The sequence below is a fragment of the Thunnus albacares genome, chromosome 13 (genome assembly GCF_914725855.1).
Source record: "Thunnus albacares chromosome 13, fThuAlb1.1, whole genome shotgun sequence".
Taxonomy (NCBI): Eukaryota; Metazoa; Chordata; class Actinopteri; order Scombriformes; family Scombridae; genus Thunnus; species Thunnus albacares.
Window position 1 is genome coordinate 12,775,477 of NC_058118.1, and position 26,140 is coordinate 12,801,616.

At 40.3% G+C, this 26,140-nt stretch overlaps 1 protein-coding gene across 6 annotated transcripts; it reads left to right on the plus strand.

The window, feature by feature from the left end:
• The first annotated feature begins 4,389 nt into the window (after positions 1–4,389).
• On the plus strand, positions 4,390–25,741 carry cxxc5a (CXXC finger protein 5a). 6 transcript variants are annotated; one of them, XM_044371462.1, is made up of 4 exons: positions 4,390–4,504; positions 4,657–4,714; positions 13,360–14,378; positions 24,640–25,741. In XM_044371462.1, the coding sequence occupies exons 3-4, from the start codon at positions 13,584–13,586 to the stop codon at positions 24,682–24,684; spliced, it is 840 nt and encodes a 279-aa protein (XP_044227397.1). In that variant the 5' UTR covers positions 4,390–4,504; positions 4,657–4,714; positions 13,360–13,583; the 3' UTR covers positions 24,685–25,741. The 6 variants fall into 6 exon arrangements, with proteins under 6 accessions (XP_044227397.1, XP_044227398.1, XP_044227399.1 ...); XM_044371463.1 differs by having other exon boundaries at positions 4,399–4,714; positions 13,360–13,462; positions 13,566–14,378; XM_044371464.1 differs by having other exon boundaries at positions 4,400–4,529.
• The last annotated feature ends 399 nt before the right edge of the window (positions 25,742–26,140 follow it).

A 26,140-nucleotide genomic window follows, 5' to 3' on the forward strand; every position in this document is an offset into this window, starting at 1 on the left:
CTGCTTCCTCCTACCCATCTATCCATGCATGACTCTCCTTCTCGCTCATGCTTTTTTTTTCTCTTTGACCCTCTTTTCAACCTGTGAAAGACATGGACGATTGCAGACTACAATGTAATATTCCTCCGTTTCATAGCAGAGATAGAGGACTTTAGAAGGTCAAAAGGGAGGACACATACAAAAGAGCAAAAGAATGTGGTTAGAGTGAGTTTTAGAGAGTCAGAATTGTTCCTGTTCGTTTTACATCATTCCATATAACTACATCATTTCAGTGAAATAATATATAGTCTAATACCCTGAGTGGAAACATAGTGAGAATGTAGAAAAGGATGAAACAAAAGTGAAACTCTATGATCAGTGTCCCCAAAATGAGTCACCAATAACAGATGTTGAAAGAAAGAGAGAGACTCAAATGTAAAAGAAATATATCATATCATCTTTTTGGCCTGTTGTGACACTGGGTATAAACTAGTTCTGAAAAGAGGAAGTAAAATCCAGCATTAGCTGGGTTAAGGGCAACCTGATGCTCCAAATAGAGCAAGGGAGTTTTAAAGGATAAGGCTGGCAATTTTCTATATTTTTCTTATTGTCAACAAATGTGTAGAGCCGAACCAACAATGAACTGATCCTACTTACAGGTATTGTGTGTGTATCCAGAGTCTGATATATTGTATACCTCTGTGCCGTAGACCTCTGTTGTTGTCCAAAAATGATTAAAATTGAGCCACACTGCTGCACTGGGTGACATGTTCCTTCGCCCCGAGGGCAATGGCTTCTGTAGTTTGTTTAGAAACGGCTCCAACGAGTAATAACAGTAATAAAACTGTAACTCTCAGGAGAGAATTTCCTTGTACGGCCGGGAACACAGTTCTGTTTACAGAACTTTGTTAACTTGTTGTGCTACCTGTACATAACACAACCTCTTGACTTTGTACCGAAGTTCTTTGAGAAATTAGTACAAAGTCAAGAGGATGTGATATATAGCACCACAAGCTGTGATATAAACGGAACCACGTTTTTGGACAATGACGGAGCTCTACAGCACAGAGGAATAAGATATATCAGGCCTTGGATACACTCATAATACTTGTAAGTAGGATGAGTTCATTGTTGGTTTGGCTCTGCACATGAGATTAGTGGACAATAAGAAAAATATAGTAAATCTCCAGCCTTGTCCTTTAAGTGAGTTGAACAAGTTTTAAGGTGTTACCCAGAGCCCTGGGTAACATCATGAACTCTGCTCTGAATCACTGGAGGACAATCTTTATAGCAGCTATAGCAACCCCAGACAGCTTTCATACTAAAGTTACAACTCTAGCCATGGTTGCCTCCTATGAATTATGTTCATATGATGCAACTTAATGGCAACGATAAGCACCAACACAGTGTAAAAGTAAAGACACAGTTCCTGTATGAAGAGTGTAAATCTAGGTGTTAACACCACTGTCACAGTGTCATTGTACCCAGTTTCACGCCATATTTTAACCAGGACCACCATATGCCCCTAAATTTCCCCCATGTAACCTTATCTATGATTTATCCACAAGGCAATCGGATTATCCTACTGAACTTGAATTGAGTGTCAAAGAAACTTTTGCAGATATGTGCAAAATGAACATTTTGTCTGATTTGTTGAAGAAAAAATGGAATCTGGTCAGCGTTTCATTTCCCCCCAAAAATGTCTTTTGCTAATGGAAATGAAAACCATTTAAATCTCAATATTCTCATGTTTGGAACATCACTCATTTCTCTGCAACCTCTCACTTAGAATTGCTGTTAGATCCAGTTCACACCCTGAATTGTTTCTCTTTTTTGGTGAGCTGTTTTTCTAAAAGGTTATCTAAGGCGTCAGTTTCCTAAAAAAAAAAAACCATCACATGTGTGAAAAAAGCAGACAGAGAACACACAGGGGACATGGAGTACTGAAAGTAGCTTTTTGAAACTGGTTCTGAATGGGTTTTTTCTGCAACTTGTTTTGCTTTGCTGGACTTGTTTCCCCACCGATGTCCTCCATTGTTGTTGTTGTTGTTGCTGCACAATGTCCCCTTTACTCACCTTAAAGCCACAGCTCAGCAGTCCACTGCTGACCACAACCACTGGCCTCCTTAAAATGTCCCAATCATTGTAAAGCCAATTTCTAATGACAATTTATTGACCATCAAATCCCGTCCAGGTGTCATGTATGTTCAGACAAAAATAGACATGAACAGTGTTTTACAGCTGTTGATTATTATTATTAGTTTTTTCTCCATATTCTATGACTCACTTACTGTACTTTAACTATACACACAAGTACAATAGTGATGCATGTGTATTGTGAAATTTCAAGGACTTTTAACCATTGAAAGGATGCTGCTCTGAAAGAGGTCTGAGCGAAAGCACATTATTGGATATATTTTTAGATCGCCATATGTCACCAAAAAAAAAGAAACCCATTAAACTGATGTGTGTTTACAATGAGATTTGGGCTACTACTAAAAGACTATATGCTATGTTTTTGAGCCACTTTCACATGAGGAAGTGAAGTATCCATTGTGGATTTAAAATGAAAACCACTGAAATGTGTTACTCATCCTCTAATGATGCTGATTATTTGTTTAATCAACTCCCCACATCGGAGTTCTTGTTAACTAATTTGTGCCTGTCACTTCCTGGTTCTTGCCAGGGATTTCAAGAAATCTTTAACAGCCTCAAATGGAACATCTATAATAAAACAAAGCCTGTATTGTAAATAGCATCTCACATCTTCCTCAAGTGAAGAGGAACAGCTCTTAAGAAATATCAGAGTATAAACATATCTTAGGGATGATTTCATTTTGGAAATTCAACAATATCTGTGACACTGTGAGAAACTGTGAGTTTCCAAATGGAGATCATTTTAATAAATGACACCCATTCTTTTATGCTGACTGGTGGAATGAAAACATTATAGATAAGAGAACATTATTGCTTAGTATTGAAAGTAGAAGTCGTGAAGACATTTTCTTCTACTGGTAGGACAGAATCAGTTATATTTCTTATGCTCAATCTTTAATGATGAATTTCAAGCAGCAACATTTTCCCAAATAAATATTGACAATTCAAAATAACTTAATTCATATGGACAATGTGTGTTACCTTCTATTATTTGTTGTTGAGTCTTTCTAGTATCAAATCAGGTATTAAAACTTATTTTTTACAGTTTAAAAAATGTTTAATTGATGATATAATTTTCACTAGTTGCCATTTATTCTCCTAACAAGTGCAATAACTTGGAAACAAGCCTCATTGTTTCCCACTGGCAGATTTATTTCAAGATATTTAATTCTAAATTTGAAATGATCATTTGTAATAATTTTAGACTAAATATCACATATCTTATTTCAGATGGATATCTTTATTTGGAACACAAATCCCGTGCGTAATTACGCATTTGGTGGGCCTTGGACTCAAGTATTTACTAAGTGAGTGTCATGTTTATGAGAGTCAGAGCATATTTGTTTACAGGGAGGTTGGTTGGCTACTGGCAGAGTTGGTAGAACACCCCCTCCTCTCTCTCTCTCTCTCTCTCTCTCTCTCTCTCTCTCTCTCTCTTTCTCTCTCTCTCTTCAGCTGCCGCGATATTTTACTGCACTGGAGCCTCAACCGCACAGCTCGATCGATTCGCATTGATTGTCCCTGACGAGCTGCTCCACTTTCTAGCCAATGTCAGCCAGTCCGCGATCGGGAAGGAGAGAAATGAAGGAAAATCTCTGCCGCCCTGGCGGTGTCATTTCCACACACTTGTGTTGGACGCCTGCCAGCAGACAGGACAGTCCAAAGAGGTGGAGTGGACTCTGGGGCTGAGCGAGGGGAGGAGCAACTATAGGGATCGGGTTGATTCCTGTCAGCCTTTCCTGCTGTATAACCTCTGTTCTCCAAATAAATTGATGGGTGAAGTGAGTTCACCTGTGTTTATCTTACACCAACCTGCATCCCTTTTGATACGGAGGTCACTCCTTTGTGTGAAAGGTTGTGCACTTAACGAGGAAACATATAACTCACAACAATCTGATGTGAACAGATATTCACATTTTAAAGTATTGTTTTTTTTTCATGTAATCATAAAACTATTTTAAAAACATCACCGCTCATTCAGGTAATTTTTGTGCCGCTTCAACAACAATTTATTTATATTAAATCATCAACATGTGTGCCACTGCATTATCAACGTCATAGGCAAATAGATGCAGCCAGTTATCATAGAGGCAGAGTACAGTCAACCTCTTTCAGCCCAGCTTTATAATGAAATAACATATTTCTCCTCAGTTGTCCTGATATCTCAGTGAACCGCACAGCCTCTCTGAGTTCGTTATTGCTTCAGCTGAAGTGCGCGCGCCGCGGAAAAGTCCACTTCGGTTTTTCCGCGAAGCTCCAAAAATCTATGAAATGTGTTTGCATGTTCCTCTCTGCAAGCGGGGATGTAGAGGTGGGATTGCAAGGACCGAGAAAGCTGGGGGAACCCACGCGTTCAGCCTCTGAGAAAGTACGCTTCTCCAAAATAACTGTCGGTGAATGATTTTTTTCTTTTCACATTTGTTCCTAACAGACAGGCACTCTGTCGGATTGTGTTCTCGGAGAATAAGCTGTTTTCCCCCCCTGCCCCTTTCTTTTTTTTGTCACCATTCTGCACGGCAGGCTGAGAGACGGACCGCTCGGACTGTGGGAGCCCTCCCCTCTGCTCGGATCTGCTTTGGTAGGTGCGAATAAAACGGGCCCGTGTTTGCAAATATGCAGATACATGGAAGGGGAGGGAGGAGGGGTGGGATGGAGGGGGATCATACTTTGTTGAAGTCTGGTGAAAGTTGGGATGTCATCTTCTTATAGGATCAAGTTATAGCTGGGGTGAACCATGCATGGCTCTTCGGCATATCCTCAAATGTGCGACTGCAGACCATATGCTGGTACCGCAGATAGGCGTCCGTGCTCATAGATCACTGGGTCCAGACAAAAGCCAGCTATTTTGATCTACACTTGAAATTTAAAAAAAAAATATCAGAATGCTTTAAACATCGCCGGTGCTTGGACATGTTATATGCCTCAGCACGCTGGGGATGAAGATTTTACAAGCTGCTCTCAGCTCCTCAGGAACAATCTTCTCTTTTTTCTTTATTTAATAAGTGGACGCCACCGCTGATACGGATGGGCACAGCGTTAAACCAAAAGCCCCGATGGTTCATTGTGAATCAGCTGTTAATGATGTGCGCGCTAAACTTGACGCTGCCAGTTAATGAAAGAAATCATCAGCGCGCATTAGAGTCTTATCATGCTTGTATTTGACTCGGACTCTTTTTGCTTGTCTCTCTGTATGACTGAAACTTTTCATTTCACCCGCTGTCATATTATCATCCTAAAAACATAAACTAGAAAAATGGGATATTACAGTTTTCCACATGCGTAAAGAGAGAGAAGGTGTACCCTTCTTCTTTTAAAAAAAATAAAAAAATAAATCAAAATATCTTCTTATTTCTCTCTATCTGCTTTTGTCTGAGCATCATTGAAAGTTCCCAGGTAGCTCTCAAGGCTACCTGGGAACGCGCTACCCCCCCCAGCACCTCCCCCCCCCCCCTCCCCCATGGCAATCCACCACCAGTATCGCTGCCCGCTGTAGTCAGTATGCACAGTGCTCCATGGTTCGAAGCGTGGTTGTTTTTCTCCTCTAACTTTTTTTGTGTGCACAGGGTAATTAGGGAGAATGAGACGCAGCAGGTTATGGACAATGGATGAAACCTTGAGTCTAAATATTGTCACCATGCTTTTTAACTTCCCCTGCGTTTGCGCGTCTGAGTGCGAGCCCATAGGTGTGTGTTGTGTTGTGTGGTGTGTGTGTGTGTGTGTGTGTGTGTGTGCGTGCGTCAGTCGACAGGAGGTGGGAGGAATAGAGAATGTGTGGCTCACACGGTAGACAAGTACGGAGTCCGCAGACAGCGCGTCTGGAGGGGAGGGGGGGAGTTGGGGAGGTGGTGGTGGTGGTGGTGGTGGGGGCGCTGCATTTGCATTGTGCATCGCCTGAACTAATGCATCAAGTATTCTCCCGTCTCCAGAGGTGTAGTCAGTTGCTCTGGAGTTTGTGGAGGAGCAAATACCTCATAGCCCTGCAGGAAATTAGACAATATTTTTTTCTCTCTCTCCGTTTGAAAGCTGACAGCGATTACCTGGCACCTGCGCATAAAGTGACGTCAGTGAAGGAAACTTATTTAAGAGTTACTTCAACAATCCCGTCATTCACAAATGGTTCTGGCAGTTTAATGCTGGCTAATTGCCTAATGCTTATGACACCTTTGTCAAAATGAGGCCTAATTGGTTTGAAGGAGGTTAATTGTCTAGTCAAACTTGATCTGTGATTTCAATTAGCAGGACAATTTGTTTATTTATTGAAGAAAAAAAATGTAATTAATGCAGGATTTAGTGAAAGGACGTTGGATAGAGACTCATACATCCTACATCACAGTCCAAACTAAATAAATGAATGTCTCACTTTAGGGCTACAACAAATGATTATTTTCATTATCGATTAATGTGCTGATTGTTTCCTTGATTAATTGATTAATTATAAAATATCGGAAAACAGTGAAAAATGGCCATCACTATTAACTAAAGCTCAATGTAACATCTTGAAATGTGTTATTTTGTCTGACCAACAATCCAAAATCCCAAAGTTTTCATTTTATGGTAATAGAAACTCCTACATTTGAGAACCAGGAACAATCAAATATTTGGCATTTTTGCTTAAAATGACTGAAACGATACTTGATTATCAAAATAATTGTCAATTAATTTTCTGTCGATTGACTAATTGATTAATCAACTAATTGTTGCAGCTCTAGTCTCACTGAACACATACAGTATGTGACCCTAGCAGGTAATATAAAGCAGTTTTGGGGACCAAGTCAATTGTCTGTTGAATATTTAAGCAGCCATGAAGGAAAAATAGACCTGGTCATTTTTTGTTATTCTGATGTTTAGATTTTTGTTTCCAACAAGATTATAGGTCTGCTGTCCTCCCCTCAAAAACCAGAGGAGAGATAAACACACACTAGCCCCTAAATGCTTTCCTCCATTCCTCCATCACCTATTGATCAGTCAGCCCGTCATCGACTGAATCAACCAATCAGCCAACGTTGTTACTATATTGAGGACTGACATTTATTTTTACCATACACATCTGTTTTTTTTGCATATAACCCAAACAGTTGGTATTAAGTCAGAAAAAAATCTTAAAATAAAAAGATATCTTATAAAACAAGCCTGTAAGTTTTGAGCCATTACAGGCTGAGAGCTGCATGTGAATGTTAAATGAGCTGTTCACACTCATACAAGTAGCATAATGCTGACATTCGCTCAGTAGGCGCTTTGGCTGTTAGGAAGCACTCATCATTTTTAGTGTTGTGTGAATGTATAATTGATTAAAGTACTACTTAATTCACCAGTTAATTAAACTTGAAAGTTTTTGTTCAACACAAAACATGAAGATTCATATTCTGAAACTCTGACAGCTTTTGAATGGCTTTACAATATTTTGACATTGTTTTGGTATTATGACCTACTTTATCCTAGGTATACAGAATGCTGGTATACAGTACTGACTGTGATAAGCTATTTGTGCTAAATGGCTTAAAGGAAACATTTTGGAAAATGTGCTTATTTGCTTTCTTACTGAGAGATAAATGACATGATTGATACCACTCACATGTGTCTGTGCACTAATTATGAAGCTATCACCAGCAGCTGGCTAAAAAAGACCTTGCACCTTTTTACCAAGGGTTATGTACTGGACTATTTCTTGTCCAAGACCAGTAACCTACTGGAGTGTCCACCAGTTGCCTGGCAACTGGTCATGGCCAAGAAATAGTTCAGCGCACAACAATTTACACAACAGCAAATTGTCATTTTTACACTTCGGTTTTTGTACAGATTGAACAAATGAGGCACAACTTGTTAATTAGTTAGTTTCAGAGGTGCTGGATTTGTTACCATTGGACAGAGTTGGGCTAGCTATTTACCCCTGTTTCCAGTTTTTGTGCTAAATTAAGCTAACTGGCTTCTGGCGGTAGCTTGATATTTACCTACATACAAGAGAGTGGTGTCAATCTGAACTCTTCTCAAACTCTCAGCAGGAAAGCAAGCATATTTCCCAAAATATAAAACTTTTCCTTTGAATGTCAAATTTTATACAAATGATTAGACATAAACAAACCCACACATACCCAGAGGAAACTATTTTCAGGCACCATGATCCACTAGCAAATAGGGAGACAGCAAAAACAAAATTTCCCTTAAAGGTTAAATGTGTAATTCTACACCATTCAGCTTTACTTTTTTAAAGTGTAAAAAAAATGAACAGAACAACTTCAGTTTTGCCTATAATGATGATCAGGCATCAAATAAACTGTTCAAAAAGTCATACTATTACACAGTGACCAATCCTCCTGCAGTATTCTGTAGAGCAATAATATCTGGATAAAAACACCACACATTTCATTTGAATTTTGCATTTCATGAGGCTGTTTTTGCATGAAATTTGGTATATATGCTTCTCTCTGACACCACAAGTGCCGTAGATGTGAATCCACACTTTATCACAAGCTATTAGTTGATAAATCCAAAATCAAATTTCACACACAAATGAATACAGGCCAATACAGTACCAATTTTTGAGACATTTTATTAACAATATTCTCAGTTTCTGCTCATCATTCTCAAGTTCTGCAGATCAGATGCTGTTGACAAAGTGTTCACAAAGTGATAAAGTTACTGAGTAGATATCTCCCAGCTGCTTCAACAAAACAGCCTCAAATTAATGGCAATATTTTCACCAAATGTCTTTACTGAATGAACAGCAACATTTATAATCGCATTAAGGAAGTTGTGTTATACCTCCTCGGGCTAGTCAATATTTTTTTTGACTGCACTAAATGATTTATTGACCAGTAAAACTACAGTAATTCTCCACCACTCTGCTTTACTTTCCTTAAAGATTCAAAAACACTTGAACAAAACAGCTTCAGTTTTGCCTGTAATGATGATCAGGCATCAAAGAAACCATTAAAAAAAAGTCATGCTAATACACAGTGACCGCTCCTGCTGCAGTGTTGAATTTACTTAAACAAGAGGCCACCAATTATTTTTGTGGATGCTGTGATTGCAGGTTCACATCATGCCTCTCAGGCCACACCCGTGCTCTACCATCTCCAGCTGAGCTCACAGGTCGATTTGAAAAAAGGCTTCACACATGTAGTTGTCGGACCATATTGATCATTTGGACCATTTATATCCAGATCTTTATCTCGGTCCGCTAATCCTGTGCAGCACGTTGTGTGTGGATAGATTAACAAAAAAACAAAGACTCAGGGAAATATCAACGATGGCTCATATTTACACTCTGTTTTATGCTGAGACAGCGTGCGGCTCTGTGCTGTTGTCGGGCCAATACACAGTGAGGTGAATGAGGTGTAAAGCTTTAATATGAACCACAGCATCAAGCCTATAACATCACGGAAAACTGAGTAAACATGCATAAAGTACAAAACAACACCGGTCATCTTAGTGTATGTGTTCAGTGATATGGCATTGACACTCTCAGCAGCAGAGAGAAAAGACGGTTGTGGTTTAGGAGACAGTTCACATAAGGACATAAACCTCTTCTGCAAATGATGTAGTGAAGGGATCTGAAGAGCCATGACACTGGAAGTGGAAGAGGGTGATCAGCCAAAGATTATGTGCCAAGCTCAGGGTTGATGAGGACGGAAAGAGTGTGACTGATAGGTCAGTGGGATGGAAGGCGGATGTACACACACACAGCAGAGGAGGGTGTGTGTGTGTGTGTGTGTGTCTGTGTGTGTGTGTGAGGCTAAAAGAGGTGCCCCCTGCTTTCATTTGTTACACAATGTGGTAGACCAAAGCAACAACTGCGGTATGGTGCACCAGTTTTGGCTTCAGTCTGATTACAAGTCTGAACCCAATGTGTAAACATGTAAAGTAAAATATCTGGATACACATCTTCCAGACTAGTTTGCTTTCAGAGTCTTGGTGTACTCTTGGAGATACATACTGACATCAATGTACAGTTTGTCAATTCCAAACTACAAATCAAATTGTTGATCTTTATACAAACACAGTCTTCATACCACAACATGTATACCAAACCATTAAACTTAGGAAATTCATTTCTATTTATAAATCATAGCATAACAGTTGTCCATTAGACAGTATCTGTATGCTTAAATGACAAAGACATTTATCTGCTTATTTTTCTTAACATGCTTTTTTGTGATTTTTGGTCAAAATTCCAAACCTTTAGGTGAATGTATGTAAAAATGCTTCCTGCAAGTCAAAAGCCCAGACTTCTGCCTGCTCTGAACACTTTGTTTGCAAAGTTACCCCTACTTCCCCGTCAAACTGACATCAGATTGTTTATGCATGCCCACAAATGGCCATCCATTCCATAGACCAAAGTTGTTCCACGGGTTGTTCTCTTTGTCCACTCGCATATTTTGGATCAGATTTCGGCTCGTATAGATGTATTCGAGAAGTTTCTATTTTGATTAAAGAATGTGAAATCCTACTATTATTGTTTGTTTACGTAGTCTCTGAGGCAGCTTCCAGGACTTAACCAATCAGAACAGAGTGGGCTCATTGGGAGGGGGGACCTTAAAGAGACAGGAGATAAAACAGCCTGTTTCAGACAGAGGCTGAACTGAGGGGCTGCATAAATGGCTACTATGAGATAAATAGGGAGTTTTTTAACTGTAAATCATAGGTGTACATCGCTGTACTATAAAACAGTGATTTGAAAAATGCCTTAATGACCAAAATATTATAGTTTGAATTCATGCTCATCACACTGCTTTTAATCTACAATACAAATAAAACCCAGTTGTAAGTAAAAAATAATTTTGTCAAATTATTAATATTCTACTGAAGAAACAAAAGGAGCCTGTGTGTCACTGTGGTATCGTCATGATGTAGGTGTGGATGGGATGACGCAAAGCAAGTCAGCAGTATGAAAAGCATTAATGTTTGAAACAAGAGAAGAGGCAATATGTGTCATTATAATTTCTAATATACATCTTTAAAAAAAACCCCCAAAAACAGCCACGTCATCAGCCGGTCAGCTGTTGCGAGGCTGGTGGGATAATTGTATCCTGGCTGAATTGTAACATTACAGCTGATCTGTAGACGACTTGAGAACTAATTTATTCTAGCTATTGATAATATGCCAGTTCATTAATTATGTGGTGTACTCAAGTCTTTTAACACATTTACTGTATTTAGAGCATTGATAAAGCAGTTGGATCAGAGCTGGATATTCTCCCAGGCCATGATTAATCAAGAAACAGCGCTGTTATACAAATAAACCAATTTACTTTTGTAGTTATACAGCTGCTACAAAGCTCAACTGAGAAAGTGTAGCGTTAAAAAAATCAAAAATCACTCTGCTGCTTTTACCAATGTCAAAGTCTTCATATGTGACCACTGAGTGCATAATTTTTCAGGTCCAATATTCCATAAAACCACAAAATCCACATGTATCACTCTGTGATGCCTTGCAGTGCTGTTACGCTTTCACCCACAACTGAGCAGAGATAGTGCTGAGATGCTTCTGGGAAACCGGACCCTGGTCAGTGTTGTAGTGGGAGAAACTGAAACTATGGGGCTGAGGGGCTGCGGAGCTGGCTCTGGTTCACTGGCGCCACATCCCCCTGAGCTGGTGAGAATGTGGGGGCTGTGCGCTTGCCTTTGAAGCTTTACCTCCCACTAATTCTGGCCTTCCAATTTCCACACACTGCACAGACACCCCCCCCCCCCCCTCCATCCTCTTCCCCTCCCTTTCCCTTTGTTTCCCTTATAAGGACTGGCCCGGCCATTTCCTCAGCTTTTCTGTGGGAGGTGGTATGCTTGTTTGTGAACATGGACAGGTCAGGAGAATAGCAACATAGTTTTTCTTTTCATAGATGAGCAGTCACATGAATCTTACGCTAAAAGCTTGTGTATGCATGTATCTCCTTCCAGTGGGGAGTCTCCCACTACCTGCCTAGTGAACACTCTTCACACTCTCCCCACAACATTTGACTAAATTTATATTGCTCTACACGTTTGGCCTTTGATTGGATAGGAAATATTTTCAAATTAATATCAAAAAAGTATCAACTTCTTTGGTTTTGTTGCTGTGATTTTAGGCACATTTTTTACAGTGTCTGCGAATGTTGGGTGAGAAAGTGTAATAAGAGACAGTTATTTTCTCACATATTGTATCACAAGGTTATGTACTCAGATCATTGAGTGTGTAATTGTTAGTCAATATATGCAACATTTCTTAAATGACTTAACTGCAGTCGGGTCAATACAATTTATCTATAAAGCACCAAAACAGCTTAGTCTCAAAAAGGTATTATTACAGATAAATACTGATAAAAAAGATAAATAAAATAAAATAAAAAAATCTCAAATTACAAACTTCACTTAGAAGTAAAAAGAGTCAGAAAAAAAGTCATAGTTGTGTTAGCGCCAATGAGCAACTGATAGATACAACAGATCGGTCTTTCAAGAGTTCACCTGGGCACCATTTCAAAGCAGGTAATAATGATCATTTGGAATTGTGTTGAGCACTGTTGAATGTCTCAGTCTGTTCCAGGCAGGGACTTTTTTGTAAAAGAGCTTACACCTGTCTTTGTTTATGGAAATTTTTGCACACAAAAGCACTTATTTGTATGTATAAACAACAACAACAAAAATCCTATGGTCAAAAATACCCATCAGTTTGTAATTTATGTAGTTTACCAAAGCAATTTTTGTGTTCAACACAATTAATTTGATTGTATCAGCAAGATTAGGCGCTCTACGCTGTAATTCCTTTTCTTTGCTATAACCAATTAGAGAAGAATTAGGTGGCCCCCGTCCATGTTTAATTTTGTAAAACTAATTTCTATGTAGTGTCACTAACTCCTTGTATCAAAGCACTTAATGCTAACTGCAGGTAATGAAGACCAGGTAATGGGCCATCAAACTGTAATTTCAGGATTTCAATCGGTTGTTTGCATAATTTTACATTATTCAACATTATTATTTATTTTTGTCAAATTATATGCACATTTCAGTCTGGATCAGGATGTTGGGTTGCTATATATAGTTTGTTAAGTTTACTAATTTAGTTAACTTTTCTTCAGGCGTCTGAATGTGATATCTTTAAGATACTATGTTTAGTTCTTGCATTTGTCTAAGTTGACCCCACAACTAAACAAAAATTGAAAATGTTTCTCTCGAGTGTGTTGACGTTTTGGTGAGGTGCACTGGATGTTGATGAGTAATTTACACACTTCTCTCTTCTCTCCCTGTGTAAAGTTTCCAGGTGGCCCATGGAAGAACGTGGATGAGGGCTGAGCTGTAGTGCGGGCAGAAGGCTCCGGGGCCTGTCTGTTGTCGGTTGGCTGATTAATCCATTGAGGTGAGGCACCACTCTCACCGGGGCACAGAACGGACCGTGAAAAGGTCTTTGCTCCCCCTTGTCGCTCACCCCTGCCCCCTTTCCACCCTCACCCCCAACCCAGGCACGTACGCTCTGGACCATGTCTAGCGGGCTGTCGGAGGGGGGCCGGACAGAGGACCTGGAGCGGAGTAGCTGCAAACAGGACTCTCCTGTTATAGAGCGCAGGAACCGCAGTGGCATCATCAGTGAGCCCCTCAGTAAGAGCCTTAAAAACTCCCGCACCCTATCCCAGTATACAGCAGTCTCCTCTGCCACCACCAATGGACACACGGACAATAGTGAGACTAAGAGCCACTCGGCCAAGCCTCAGCCACCCCTGCAGCCCCAGCCCACCGTCTCCGCACTGACGGCAGCCAAGTTGGACCAGACCCTAGAGCAGGTTCTGGAGGGACAGAATGGCCTGCTGCACTTTGCCCAGGCAGCAGCACTGTTAAAGCGGGCCGGTATGGAGCACATGCTCCTGCCTGGGGGCATGGGAGTGGGAGTTGGCGGTGGAGACGCAGGCTCGGGGGCTAGCGACTTGGAGGGTACGTCTGTCACGGACGCCGTAGGTGGTCCTGTTGACTTCCCATATGGAGTAGGGGGTGGCTTCCCCTTCAACCCGGGGCTTTTCATCATGACGCCGGCTGGAGTGTTTCTGGCGGACAGCGCGCTACACATGGCCGGCCTGGCCGAGTATCCGGCGCAGAGTGAGCTGGCCTCTGCTATCAACTCCGGTAAAAAGAAGCGAAAACGTTGCGGCATGTGCCCACCTTGTCGACGGCGGATTAACTGCGAGCAATGCAGCAGCTGCCGGAATCGCAAAACAGGCCACCAGATCTGCAAGTTTCGCAAATGTGAGGAACTGAAGAAGAAGCCCTCTGCTGCTCTGGAGGTAAGAGAGTGGTGGAAATGATGTGCCATTGCTTTGTGAGCCATTATTTAGGGTTCCCCCCCAAAATAATACTACTTAAAAGACCTCCATTGTTGTCCAAAAACTAAAAACATGTCAATGAGCCACATTGTTGCAGTGTGTGACATGTTCCATCACCTTGAAAAGTTTGTTCGCGATAGCTCCAAAGACTAATAAAAATGGTACGTTCACTTGTTGTGTTATATATCACAGCCTCTTTTATCCTCTTAACAAGCTAGCAAAGCACTGTAAATGGAACCGCGTTCCGCAGTGGTGTCTGCCATACACAGAACTACTCTCCAGAGACTGAAAACATGATCACTGTTATTAGTCTTTGGAGCTGTTTCTAAACAAACTACCATCTTTAAAGTCTTCATGGTGAAGGAACACTTACAAACCCTCACCACAAAGAGTTTGGACATGGTGTGTCTCATGTTTTTAATAGCTTTTGGACAATTATGGAGGTCTACAGCACAGAGGGATAAGATATATCAGGCTTTTGATACACACACAATACTTGTAAGCAGGATCAATTCATAGTTGGTTTGGCTCTGCAAATGAGATTTGCTGACAATAAGAAAAATATAGAGAATTGCCAGCCTTATCCTTAAAAGCATTTTGATCCAAAGAGTCACAGGACTACAAAGCTTCAATAACTTACAAACTTACAACATTTGTGCCCATTAACCACTACCCAAAGTGAGAAACCAGAGAAATCAGGCATAAGTTTGTCATTGTGGCATTTAATATTTTGAGCAAAAAAAGAAAATGCAATGGAAATCTACAAACTTCACAAGCAAATTTAACTTCAGACCTGAAAACAAAACAAAGGTCATTTGGTTCAGATATGAACGGTTTTTACCTGAATGTCATTCCCCTTTAAGGGAAATTGTACAGGGGAGAGCGGGGTGGGGTGGGGGCTCTTTTGGTGGAGCGGGGAAATGACAGGTGGTGGGGAGTGTGGTGGGTATGTGCAGGGTATGCATGCACCATGGGGTCTCTTTAATCTGTCCACCATAACCACACAATCACCCTTCCCGCATCCAACTGGTAGTCATTGTTCATTCACTGGCTAAAACACAACATGTCCTCCTCATTGGAGAATTTTCTGTTTGGTCACATGTACATCCTCCTTGAGCTTACATGTTGATTGTAAAGAAATGTGCAAAAATAGTGTGTGTGTGGAGGCAGAGTAGCAGTAATTGTGAATATGTGTACAGTATGTGTTTGTGTGTAAGTGTACATATGTGGGTGTGTTTGTGTGTGTGAGTGCATGTAATAAGGTCCATCTGGCAACAGAGCTGTCATCTGGAGCACCAGGTGTCAGTGTGGCACATGTGCCCCCCCCCTTTGCTGCCGCTGTCCTTCTCCAAACTTCCTGTCTGTTACCTCCATCGCACTCTGTGGCCTAACTAACCCCGGCTGTGGTGACAGAATGACCAATCATGAAATCAATTTCAGCAGATGTTCCATCTCAAAGGAAATAAACTTTTGTGATCAATAGATAATAGTGTCACTTTGGCATTGCGTAATAAATTGATAGATAAGTAACACTGTGTGAACATGAACCAGTTGAGAGGCCTCTGGTCTAATTGTCACTGCTGTGTGCAGAAACGGGATTTGTGCTTCAAACTGCTAATGGCTTTATTTCTTTCTCTTTCTGATGTTGATTGAGGGTGACAGCTTGGGCTCTTGTTTGTAGGCTGAAAGGTTGGTTGTTCAATCCCAATCTGCTGACTTTGGCGATCTGCAGTGAAATGCTCCTTAAAGGGATAGTTTGGTTATTGGATCATTTTCAGTGTTACAAACTCAGCACTGTTTGACATCATGCAGAACGTAGCCCAGTTTAACTCAGTTAATGTTGATGGAAAAATTAGAGCTCCCAGCCTAACACCAAAACATCCAACCAATATGATAAAATAGCTACACATATTCACATGTTTGTAAACTCACAGGCTTCAATATAAAGGGCCATACCCATGGCTACTGTACAAACCATGTGGAAAGTATGATTTACTGACCGCATTTGAAAACATACCATAGTGTTTGGGTTTTTAATATAATTTCCCAACATCCACGCAAGCAACTGGCAGAGTCAGAATTATGCTGAGTGGCAAGGCACAGCATGATGTGATCTGTGTTGCATTATCACACAACAATATGTATTAATCCTGATACAGAAATGAATAATGTGAAGTACTTTGACAAAGTTTTTGGCAACAATTTTTCATAGAAAAACGAATGGAAAACCAGTGGCTGCCTGGAATGCAGAGAAGAGGAAATTTAAAACCTTTAAAACACATGGCAAAATTTTGAAAACAGTCTGCAAAAATCAAACGTGTACTTTTTTCTTAGAGTAAATGGGCCAAAACTTTCAAAAACGCGGCATGGTCCATTTATTGTGTGAAATTGAAGGATTAATTAAAAATGCCTGACTTTATCACATGTTGAGAATCTGATTGATGTGTCTTAATATCACCATGATTATCGTCATTTTTCAGCGTTAAATTGTTCAGTTGCAAATTGATGAGAAGCTTCATTCGTCTCTGTTGATGATTCACCAAAGTGGTGAAATGTGTCAGCTTTCCATGTAGGTGGTACGACTCGATGTCTGTAACAGTAACGGATTTAGTTTTAATTTATGATTCGCAATTGATGGTGTCATGGCAGTTAGCCTAATAACAGTCATTCACATCAGTGATGCCAAACCCATGGGGGCTTGAATATTCATGAATGTTGATGTTGATATAGGTCATTGTGCTGCTTGTAACGTCACAGTCTACCAATGGCTGCCTCATATGAAAGAAACTCCAGGGTACCACAAACCTGCCAAGCCATAATAGCAGTCTGATGTATGTACTCTAATTATCTTGCACAAAGTCCTTACTCTTGACATCTGAAAGTACTTGCTAATTTATTTAACGTGTCTGTCAAGCAGTTTCCCCTTTTTCAGACATAAATGAGAAGGCTAATCACTTCTTGTTACTTAATTTAACATTTATGATACACCATAACAATAGTAGAGTAATGAATATTGTTAAAGGATAACAATATCATTCCTGATGGTGTCTGTACAAAGTTGCAGTAGTTGTCAAAAGTGAACATTTTGGAAAAACAGCTTTCAGAATTATACACTGCCTGAGCTAGTCCATCATCAGAGTAAACATGAAGTTTTATTGGATTATGTTACAGCAAAGATGGGCCGTGCATCAAATAGAAATTGATGTGAATACGTAAGTGGTCAGGGTCTCATTAACTGCCAAAACAACAGGCGCATTGTAGTTGTGCGACAGATGAGCAATGACGCAGTGCCTTCCTGGAGTGCTGAAAGTTTCCGCAGTGCCACAGATGTACTGAGGGTCATAGGCATTAGGTTGCCATGAGAAAGGCGAGAAACATTCGTGCCAAAGTACAATGATGGCAGGTGTGCAGCTCTTGCACACCCGCACAGAAAGCATGAAAAAACATAAACCTCAATCTCCTGACAACCCACGGCAGGAAACAAAAGTTGTCTTGACAAGGTAATCCCTGTAATAATCCCCTGATGTTGCCATATGAACCTAATTGTCTTATACATGTTCCTAGCAGTATATTCAAGACATCTACAGTTATGAGGGAGCTTACATGTATTTTAAGAATGATTTAAAGCGACTCAACATAACTGCATTGGAGCAAAACTGACAAAATGTAAAATACACCTGAAATGCAAATGGGCGCTCATTCAAAATGACATCAGTATTCTCATTCAATCAGGAAACCATCAAAGAGGTCTACAACCTGTTACTTTCTGGCCTCAAACGTGATTTTCAAATCAACTTTTGCTCCCCCTCGTACAGAGTTCTGACAGCAGTACTGCATTTTCAATTTTGCCTGGTTTTTATTTGTCCACATGCACTCATACGTTTCCCATTAGCAGTCTAGTAGTTGTCTCAAATGGCTTTGTTATTAAGTCAACAGCTCTTGTTCAGCAGATGATTAGATCAGAGAATACAGCCCGGGCCACGCTGTCAGTGAGCGTGATGTCATCAGTACAAGCTAAATGTCAGATGATGAGATTCATGGAGGATGTGCTGTGTCAGGACGAAAGTGAAGAGCAGAGAGTCAGCAGTAAATCCCAAATGTCAATATTGAATAGGTGATGTAAGATTGTCAAATACAGTATATATTTTAATCGTCTACAAACAAGACCTTAGTTAAAGATATTCCCACTTCCCCTAAATGTGTTTAATTCATAATCAGGGTGATTTGGGCAGCACCTGTGCCATGAGAGAAGCTCCTCCTGGCTTTCAGAGTCCACAGTGAACTGCAGTGAGCCTCAGCTGTAGCTCAAACAGCCCCTGAGTGTCACATTCCCCTCCAATCAAAGATGGAGCGGCACATCCCCTTCTGCTGTGGCTGTTACAGTCCGTGTGCAGTCTCTAAAGGGGCATGACGTCTTATTTAACACATGTCTTGCGGTCAGTTTGTCAGATGGTCTTGGTGCATTGTTTTGACTGCTTTTCAGCACATTTGTGTGTGCACACACGTGTGAGTAAAACGAGCGGATGAAACGCCTCGGCTTCGTTTTACCACATTTGCATTGAAAGGTTATGCTCGTGTGTGCGCGTGTTTCTACGAGCCTGTGAGCATGCGCGCCGGTACACAAGTGCAGTCCAGCAGCAGTGTGCTTATTTTAAGGGTGTTGACGGTTTCCATTGAACGCTCATGGCAGCTCAAAGAGGAGCGTAAAATTGGCAAGTGAGGGGGAGTGAGCATGCTGAGGCCTTTGCCACCTCATAGCTCACTGGCTGAAGATGTCTGGATTTATTCTGGGAATGCTACATTTGAGAGAAATAAGTGGGAAGGCAGTTCCTTTCTGCTCTATGTCTGAATATCCTCCAGTGGTGTCAGTCTCAGCGATGCTGTTCAACACCGAGAAAGAAGGAGAGTCAGGGTTAGGAAGTTGTAGTGTACCTTGTTTTTACTTGTATGTCACTGTACACTCAAGATGTATTGTACCTGTGGGTGGGTAATCTTTGAGACTATATTTTAAGATAAGACAGGAGCTGAGTTTTTGTCTTTGTCTACTAATAGATACTTACTGTGTATATAATATATTTTGTAACGGAGTTCATTGGCTGTGTCAAATATGGTGCTTATATGTCATCAGACACATCTAACATCTGAACATACTAGTGTTGTCCATTGGGGGCCACTTTGGCAGTATCTGATGTTGATATGGGAGTAACATACTCCCTCGTGGTCTTTCCTGCCTCCCAGACACCGTACACCAGACAATCAGGGCAGCAGAGGCTCATGCAAACTGACAGGCATGCAGACTGACACCGAGACACATGGATGTGTGGGCAAGTTGCTGGGCAGACAGAGGGACAAGTTGGAGTGGACAGAGGAGGCTGAGGAAGACGGAAGCCAGTTAGGAAGTCAAGGTGTCGTACTCTAGACTGGCATCTGGATTACTCTAAGAGAGACTTTGATATTATCTGCAAAAAATCAGATTGTAGTCCACCCAGTAAGCACTGATTTAATAACTTGCATCCAAAAGACATCAAGATGTCGCGGTAACTGTAAAACCAGTGTTTTATACATTTATGTGACATAAAACAGTTGTTTCAACAGCATTTCAGTGACCACATTTAAACATGTAGGGACCCACTTCACATTTAAATTCAATCATTTAAATAATGTTGAAACAACCATTATATGTAAACCTCTGACATTTAAAAACTTAATATTACAACCTAAGAACAATTTTGATTGCAGTGTTTATTCAAAATACAGTGAAAAACCTCCTGAAAAGACCCTATCAAACGTTGTTTCCTCCATCTGACATTCTGCTCCACAATAAAACAAAATGAAACAACTATTATAAGTAACACAGACACCTAAAAATCATTTAATTTTGAACACTAATGTAATTACTTTTTCAGTAGCTATTACAATTTGAAATTCGGTAATTACATTTCATTTTCTAATTCCAGTAATGCTCCGTTACTTTGACAATTTGGAGGTCGACTTGTTCAACTTGTGACCTGTAGTGTGATGGAAGGTTAATATCAGTTTGGTCTCTGTGCATTTAGTGGACTGACTGGTTTGGTGCGTGCTAGCTTGGTGAAGGGGCTGCCATGTGGGGACATGGTTAGCTGCCACTAAAAGAGGAGAAATACGATTCCAGGCATTTTTTTATTAGCTGACTTGCTAACATTACCCACTGGTGAGGCTACATTCAGGAAATCATCTGGTTCATTTTAGAGTTGGCGAGTGTTTGAACAATGCAGCTTCCCTGACAGGATAGGACTTTATTTAGTCACATTGGAGTAACGTTAAGCTTGCTGTTGATGGTCAGTAAATGCTGGTCCTGGCTGCATCTAGTTGTCTTTGTCTACACATATTAAACAAAGAAGATGTAAATTGTTGGTATGGAGGCTATTATTTAAAGGAAGTTATTTAAACCTACATATAAATGAGCATCCATTACATTCAAGCCCTTGTCAAACGAGTTCACACAATGCTGATTAAGCCTATCACCGCCAGATAAATCTCAATCTCAGACTTCCGCTGGCTGAGCCAGCTAACTTCCAGTTAGCTCTCTGCTAACTTGGAAGGGGATAAAATAATTTAATCATACGGCTCTTCTAGACTTTCCCAAATTTATCAGACCGAATAGATCAAATTCTGATAGTGAAAACGAGTCATTTTGCGGGGGTTGTGTGACGCTTTAAACAATTTATCCACCATTTTACAGCTGCAACACTAGTGATGGAGTAGACTACGGCGGAGCCGATGACATCAGCACGTGTTGACAGTGTTTTTGTAATTAATCTCACTGTCAGAAGGGGGAGACAAAAGTCCTGCACTCCAGCTCTAAGACACCTTTGACGGAGCTGGGCCAAGTAAAAAGAGTAAAGTAAAAAAGTAACTAATTATGTTTGCTGTTCAATAATTTACTTTTTAGCTGTTCAGTAAAGTTAACAAATTACTTTTTAAATGAGTAATATGTAAACATAAATGAGTAAATTATTAGATTTTTCAAGTAACTTACCCAACACTGCCAACTGGGCAGGAGCACTGAGGATGAGTGTGAAAATTTGGACCATTAGCTTCAAGATTTATCTCCTTGCAAACATCTCCTGCATCATCTCTGACATATTTACACCAAACAGTGACATATATACTCCTCATGATAATTACTGGTATACAGATGGATTAAACAAGAAATCAGTTGCGCTTGTGAATGCTCTTGTCCTGGCTACGAAATGGGTGTATTTGCCTGGTAAGAAAAATTGTATCAATATACATCAGTCACAATTGGCTTCTTGAAGTGAGGGCAGGCTTGGGAAAATGCTTCACCCCTACAGCTAGACAAACAGTGAGTGTTTGTGCCAGCTGGAGGTCATTGGTGTTTAGATTCAGTTGTTTTAAAGGTTTTCTTTTCTGGTCCTTATGAACCGCAGACAGTGTTACATCCCACATACACTGCTGTATGTGGAGATGCTTTGCATTCATTGTGTCTGTTTGTATGTTTTTTTTCTGTTGTGGGTGTCCATAAGGGAATCCTCACAATCGTTGATGATAAAGCCATGAAACAATAACCAGAATGCTCAGTGGTGCCCTGGGGCAAAAATTGAATTCATGATGGCTTAAACTGGCTTAAAGGAATTTACATGAGTAACATGATCTAACAACATGCACTGTTCTCTGAAAGGCCATCATAAATTATACTGGATTTTGCTAATTAAAGACGCAGTTAGTCTGAAAAGTAAAGGATGTTCCCCTCTTCTACTTTAGTGGTATATGTTTGTGCTATGCTATGACAAATGCGCTCGCCTTGTTTGAAAAAACACATCCATTGATTTTAGTGATTGGCCACTTCACACCCACAGATCCCATCTGTTTGAACCTGTGCAATCAGTGTTGGTGAAGGAAGGTTTTTCTATTCCTGAACTGCTGCCATTTTTCCATTGATTGCACATGTTTGGTAATGAGGGAAAACAGCATTTACAGTCCAATCGAGGGATGTGTTGTTTTTCTTCCTGCACATTACATCATGGTCAGTTCAGCCCTTACCGGGTTTTTGACATCTGTGGCAGCGCCAGATGTTGCTGTCCTCTGACTGTCTTCTTAACAGCTGAGTGCAGCTGCGGAAAGGTCATCACAGAGAAGGATGAGGGGTTAACGATACTTAACACACAGACCATAAAATAATGCTGGCAATATGTTGGTGATTAACCTTCAGGTTTGTGGTTCGTATTAATATTCATTTGAATCAAAAAGGATATCCTGAGTATGTACGATGTACTGTGCGTACAATTGAAAGCTAACAGTTTGTGCATATTTATTCAGGGTTTAGGTGAAGTGAAAATAAATCTGGCAGCACCAGAAACATATATTCTTTCCAGATCTACATCTACCAAACAACATTTGCTACATATTTGAGAAATTGGATATGAAGTTGATGTGAATTGGCACATGCATATGGGCTGTGAACAGCACTGTGATATTCAGTGTCTCTACCGTCGGATTATTCCTGATTGAGTCAATTTAACAAATAAAGCACAGCGTGTGCTATATTTGGCTGAGATCACCAGAGTAATTACCTTGTTTGAAGTCTTTTTACCCGAGCAAAAATGTTTCATTTATGTAAGCAGGGGTTAACTTTCAAAATGAAAGTAAATGAAACCTGTAGAGCATGAACCCTGTTGTCACTCAGTTTCATGTCGAGATATGAAAAATAGCATTCAAAAGAACACTGCTCTACTGATTCAAGGGTAGGGGAATGGTTTAAGTGGGTATGGAAAGTAAGTGGGGCTAATATTGTTTTTGGTTTCAAACAAACTTCTTTGAACTAATGAGCCATTTATTGTTGAGTTGCCTTTGTTGAAAAACTCATAATTTTGCTGAACAACAAGACACACAAATTATTATGTTTTACTCACATTATTTTATCACTAGAATTTAATTTGAATTTTGAGACTTTGTTAATGTCTTCATATAGCAATACCAATGTATGACTGTGAATGGTGTGTGACACTTAAATGCATCACATCTTCTATTTCCTTTTCCGTGAGACAGGTGTGAGTGTATGCATGGGTATATGTGTATTATCACAGCATGAACGATTCCTTATTAAAGCTTCTGCTGTTGAGCACTGATAGAAAAGTGATTCTGAATCCATCGTGCATGAGAATTTCAGTTTAACAGTCTCACTGTTTAGTGCGATTTTGGGGGTGTACTGTGAGTGTCGGTTAACGTGCCACTGTGTGTGGAGGTGTGTGACTGTACTTGAATACATATTGGTTCGGTGTGAGAGTGTGTGTGGGTGCATAAATGTTTGCCGAGCTCCTCCTGCTTCGCTCCAGGCAGAGCTGGCGAACGGAAGAATCCGTTGCTGCAGAATGGAGCTGCACTTTGCAGGACGCCAGCCGCGCTGCAGCTCCGGGGACCCGAATGGCTGTCTATCTCCTGACTGGCAGGCCTTGTGCCGAGCCCTGCAGCTTCATGCATGTGTGCCACTCCTGCTCAGTGCAATCAGACACACAGATAACCACAGCTAGAGAGAGAGACAGGGGTGGGGGGGGGGACTGAGAGCGGCATCATCATTGATGATGGTGTGAGAGAGCAACGCGTGTGGTGGCTAAATAATAAATGTGGCATATCGGGTTTTGTGTGAAGCCAGGACTGAAGCCTTTTTCCTGCGGTGGCGCTGAGGGAAGAGGGGGGCAGCTAATGGGCCAGACAATGTAGGATATAGAGATTTCACTCATACTACTCATCTAAAGTTATTTATGATCCAAAACTAGCAAAGATTCACTGGTTCTACCTTCTGAAATGTAAAAAATGTCTGCTTTTGTCTGTTGTATATCACTGCAAATTGAATATATTTGGGTTGTGGACTGTAGGTTGGGTAAAACAAGACTTTGGACTCTGATAACCTATGATAGTAATTTTTCTGTATGTTTTACACATTAAGCCATTAACGAAAAAGATGAGCAAGCAATAATGAAAATAATGATTAGTTGCAGCCCTTAATAGAAGTAAAGACAGAGAGTTTAGTAACAGGAGTGTGACATTATGTATGTCGCTCTGTCAAGGTGTGAAGAAAGTGCAGCTTTGCAGCAGAAGAGTAGATTTGAGATTATATTTTCAAACACTTCAAAATGTGCTGCTTTTCATTAACAAGTCCAACCTCTCTCCACTCTCCTCTCCTCTCCTCCTCCCCTCCCTTCTTGTCTTCTGTTTTTCCAAGAAGGTGATGCTTCCTACAGGAGCGGCGTTCCGGTGGTTCCAGTAGGACTCCTCCTCCACTCCCTACCCAAAGCTCTGCCATCAAGTGCAATGCCAACTCTTGGATTGTCTCCGGAACAGACACTGGCTAATAAACAAACAAACAAGCAACAAATAATAAAATTCTAGAAAAAAACAACAAAAAAAACAACAAAAACAAAGCAGAAAAAAAAAATCAATCGGGTAATGGATGCACCTACTTATTCCTTGAACCAAAAATGAAGCGTAAAGAAAAGCATCTATGGCAACTTTCATTCCCTTTTCTATGTTTCCATTTTGGTACCTATGTCCTTTTTTCAGCAGTTTTTTTTTTCTGTCGCTTAAACATGGAACTGTTCATTGCCAGAAACAGAAATGACGGACTGAGTGTGGACAATCAACTAATTTCTGTGTTTGGTGTTAATGTTGTTCATGTGTGGAAAGATACAGTACTTGTGTAGAGAATGTAAATTTACAGCTATATTTTAAAACTAGTGGCTAATGGCAAACATTATTGTAATTTTTCACCATTATGTTACTTAAACCCTTGTCTATTTTATGATTCACTTTGTCGGGGATTATAGTTTTCAAACAGATCAGTGGTTGTCTTTGAAAAACTATGAAAAATGTTTCAAATTGTGACACTGTCAATTTTCGATTGAAACAAAACTGAAAAAGTCCTTCTATTGGGCAGATCTCCAGAGACTCTTCACTGGGTTGAAGATGCTGTTTGCCAGAGCCGTCACTACTGTAATCTCCTCAATCAGCCCTCCTCTGCATTTCTAAACTTCTCCTTTAGTGAAACTGGCAGCCTTATGTTACTGTGGCCCTACTGAGCATGTGCCAATACTGCTCAGGGCAATAGCACTAAGAGACAGCACTTGCTCTGTGTCTACCCTACTGAACGCACTGAGACAAGATTACTTTTTTTATTTTTATTTGTTTGTTTATTTGTTATATTTTCATGATTTTGTTAAGTTGCTGGGTAGCTACAGCTTTTAAAAATAACCAATCTTTGTATTCGTTTAGAAAATTGGACTGGTTTTGTGAATAAAAAGGAATGCATGTATTTGTGTCAAAATTTACAATTCCGATGTTTGTCTACTTGTCTATTTGCATGTTTTTTAAAAAACAGCTGGTTTGACAAAAAGAAACATTAAGTAATAATTTTCCATAAATTGAAAAAAAAGTCCCCTTTTCTATTATAATTTGATGGTCTAAGAAACTTCTGAAAAATTCTGACATGAGCAGAATTCATTAAAAATAAATCAGGCGGTGGTATGGATCACCATGATGTCCTTGGTTTGACTGAGATATTTCTCTCACAGCCTATGTAATATCTTCCTATCGTGGAATGAGCGATGGAGCCTTGCTATGCGAAAATGTAACCAAAATTATTTAAAAGATGTTTGAATAAGAACTATTTTGATTGCAGTGTTTCTTCAAAATGCATGAAACGCCCTGAAAACCCTGCCAACTGATAT

Coding starts and splice junctions, on each gene's coding strand:
- cxxc5a (XM_044371462.1), top strand. CDS start 13,584: ATGTCTAGCGGGCTGTCGGAGGGGGGCCGGACAGAGGACCTGGAGCGG. Junction 14,379..24,639: donor AGCCCTCTGCTGCTCTGGAG/GTAAGAGAGTGG, acceptor TGTTTTTCCAAG/AAGGTGATGCTTCCTACAGG.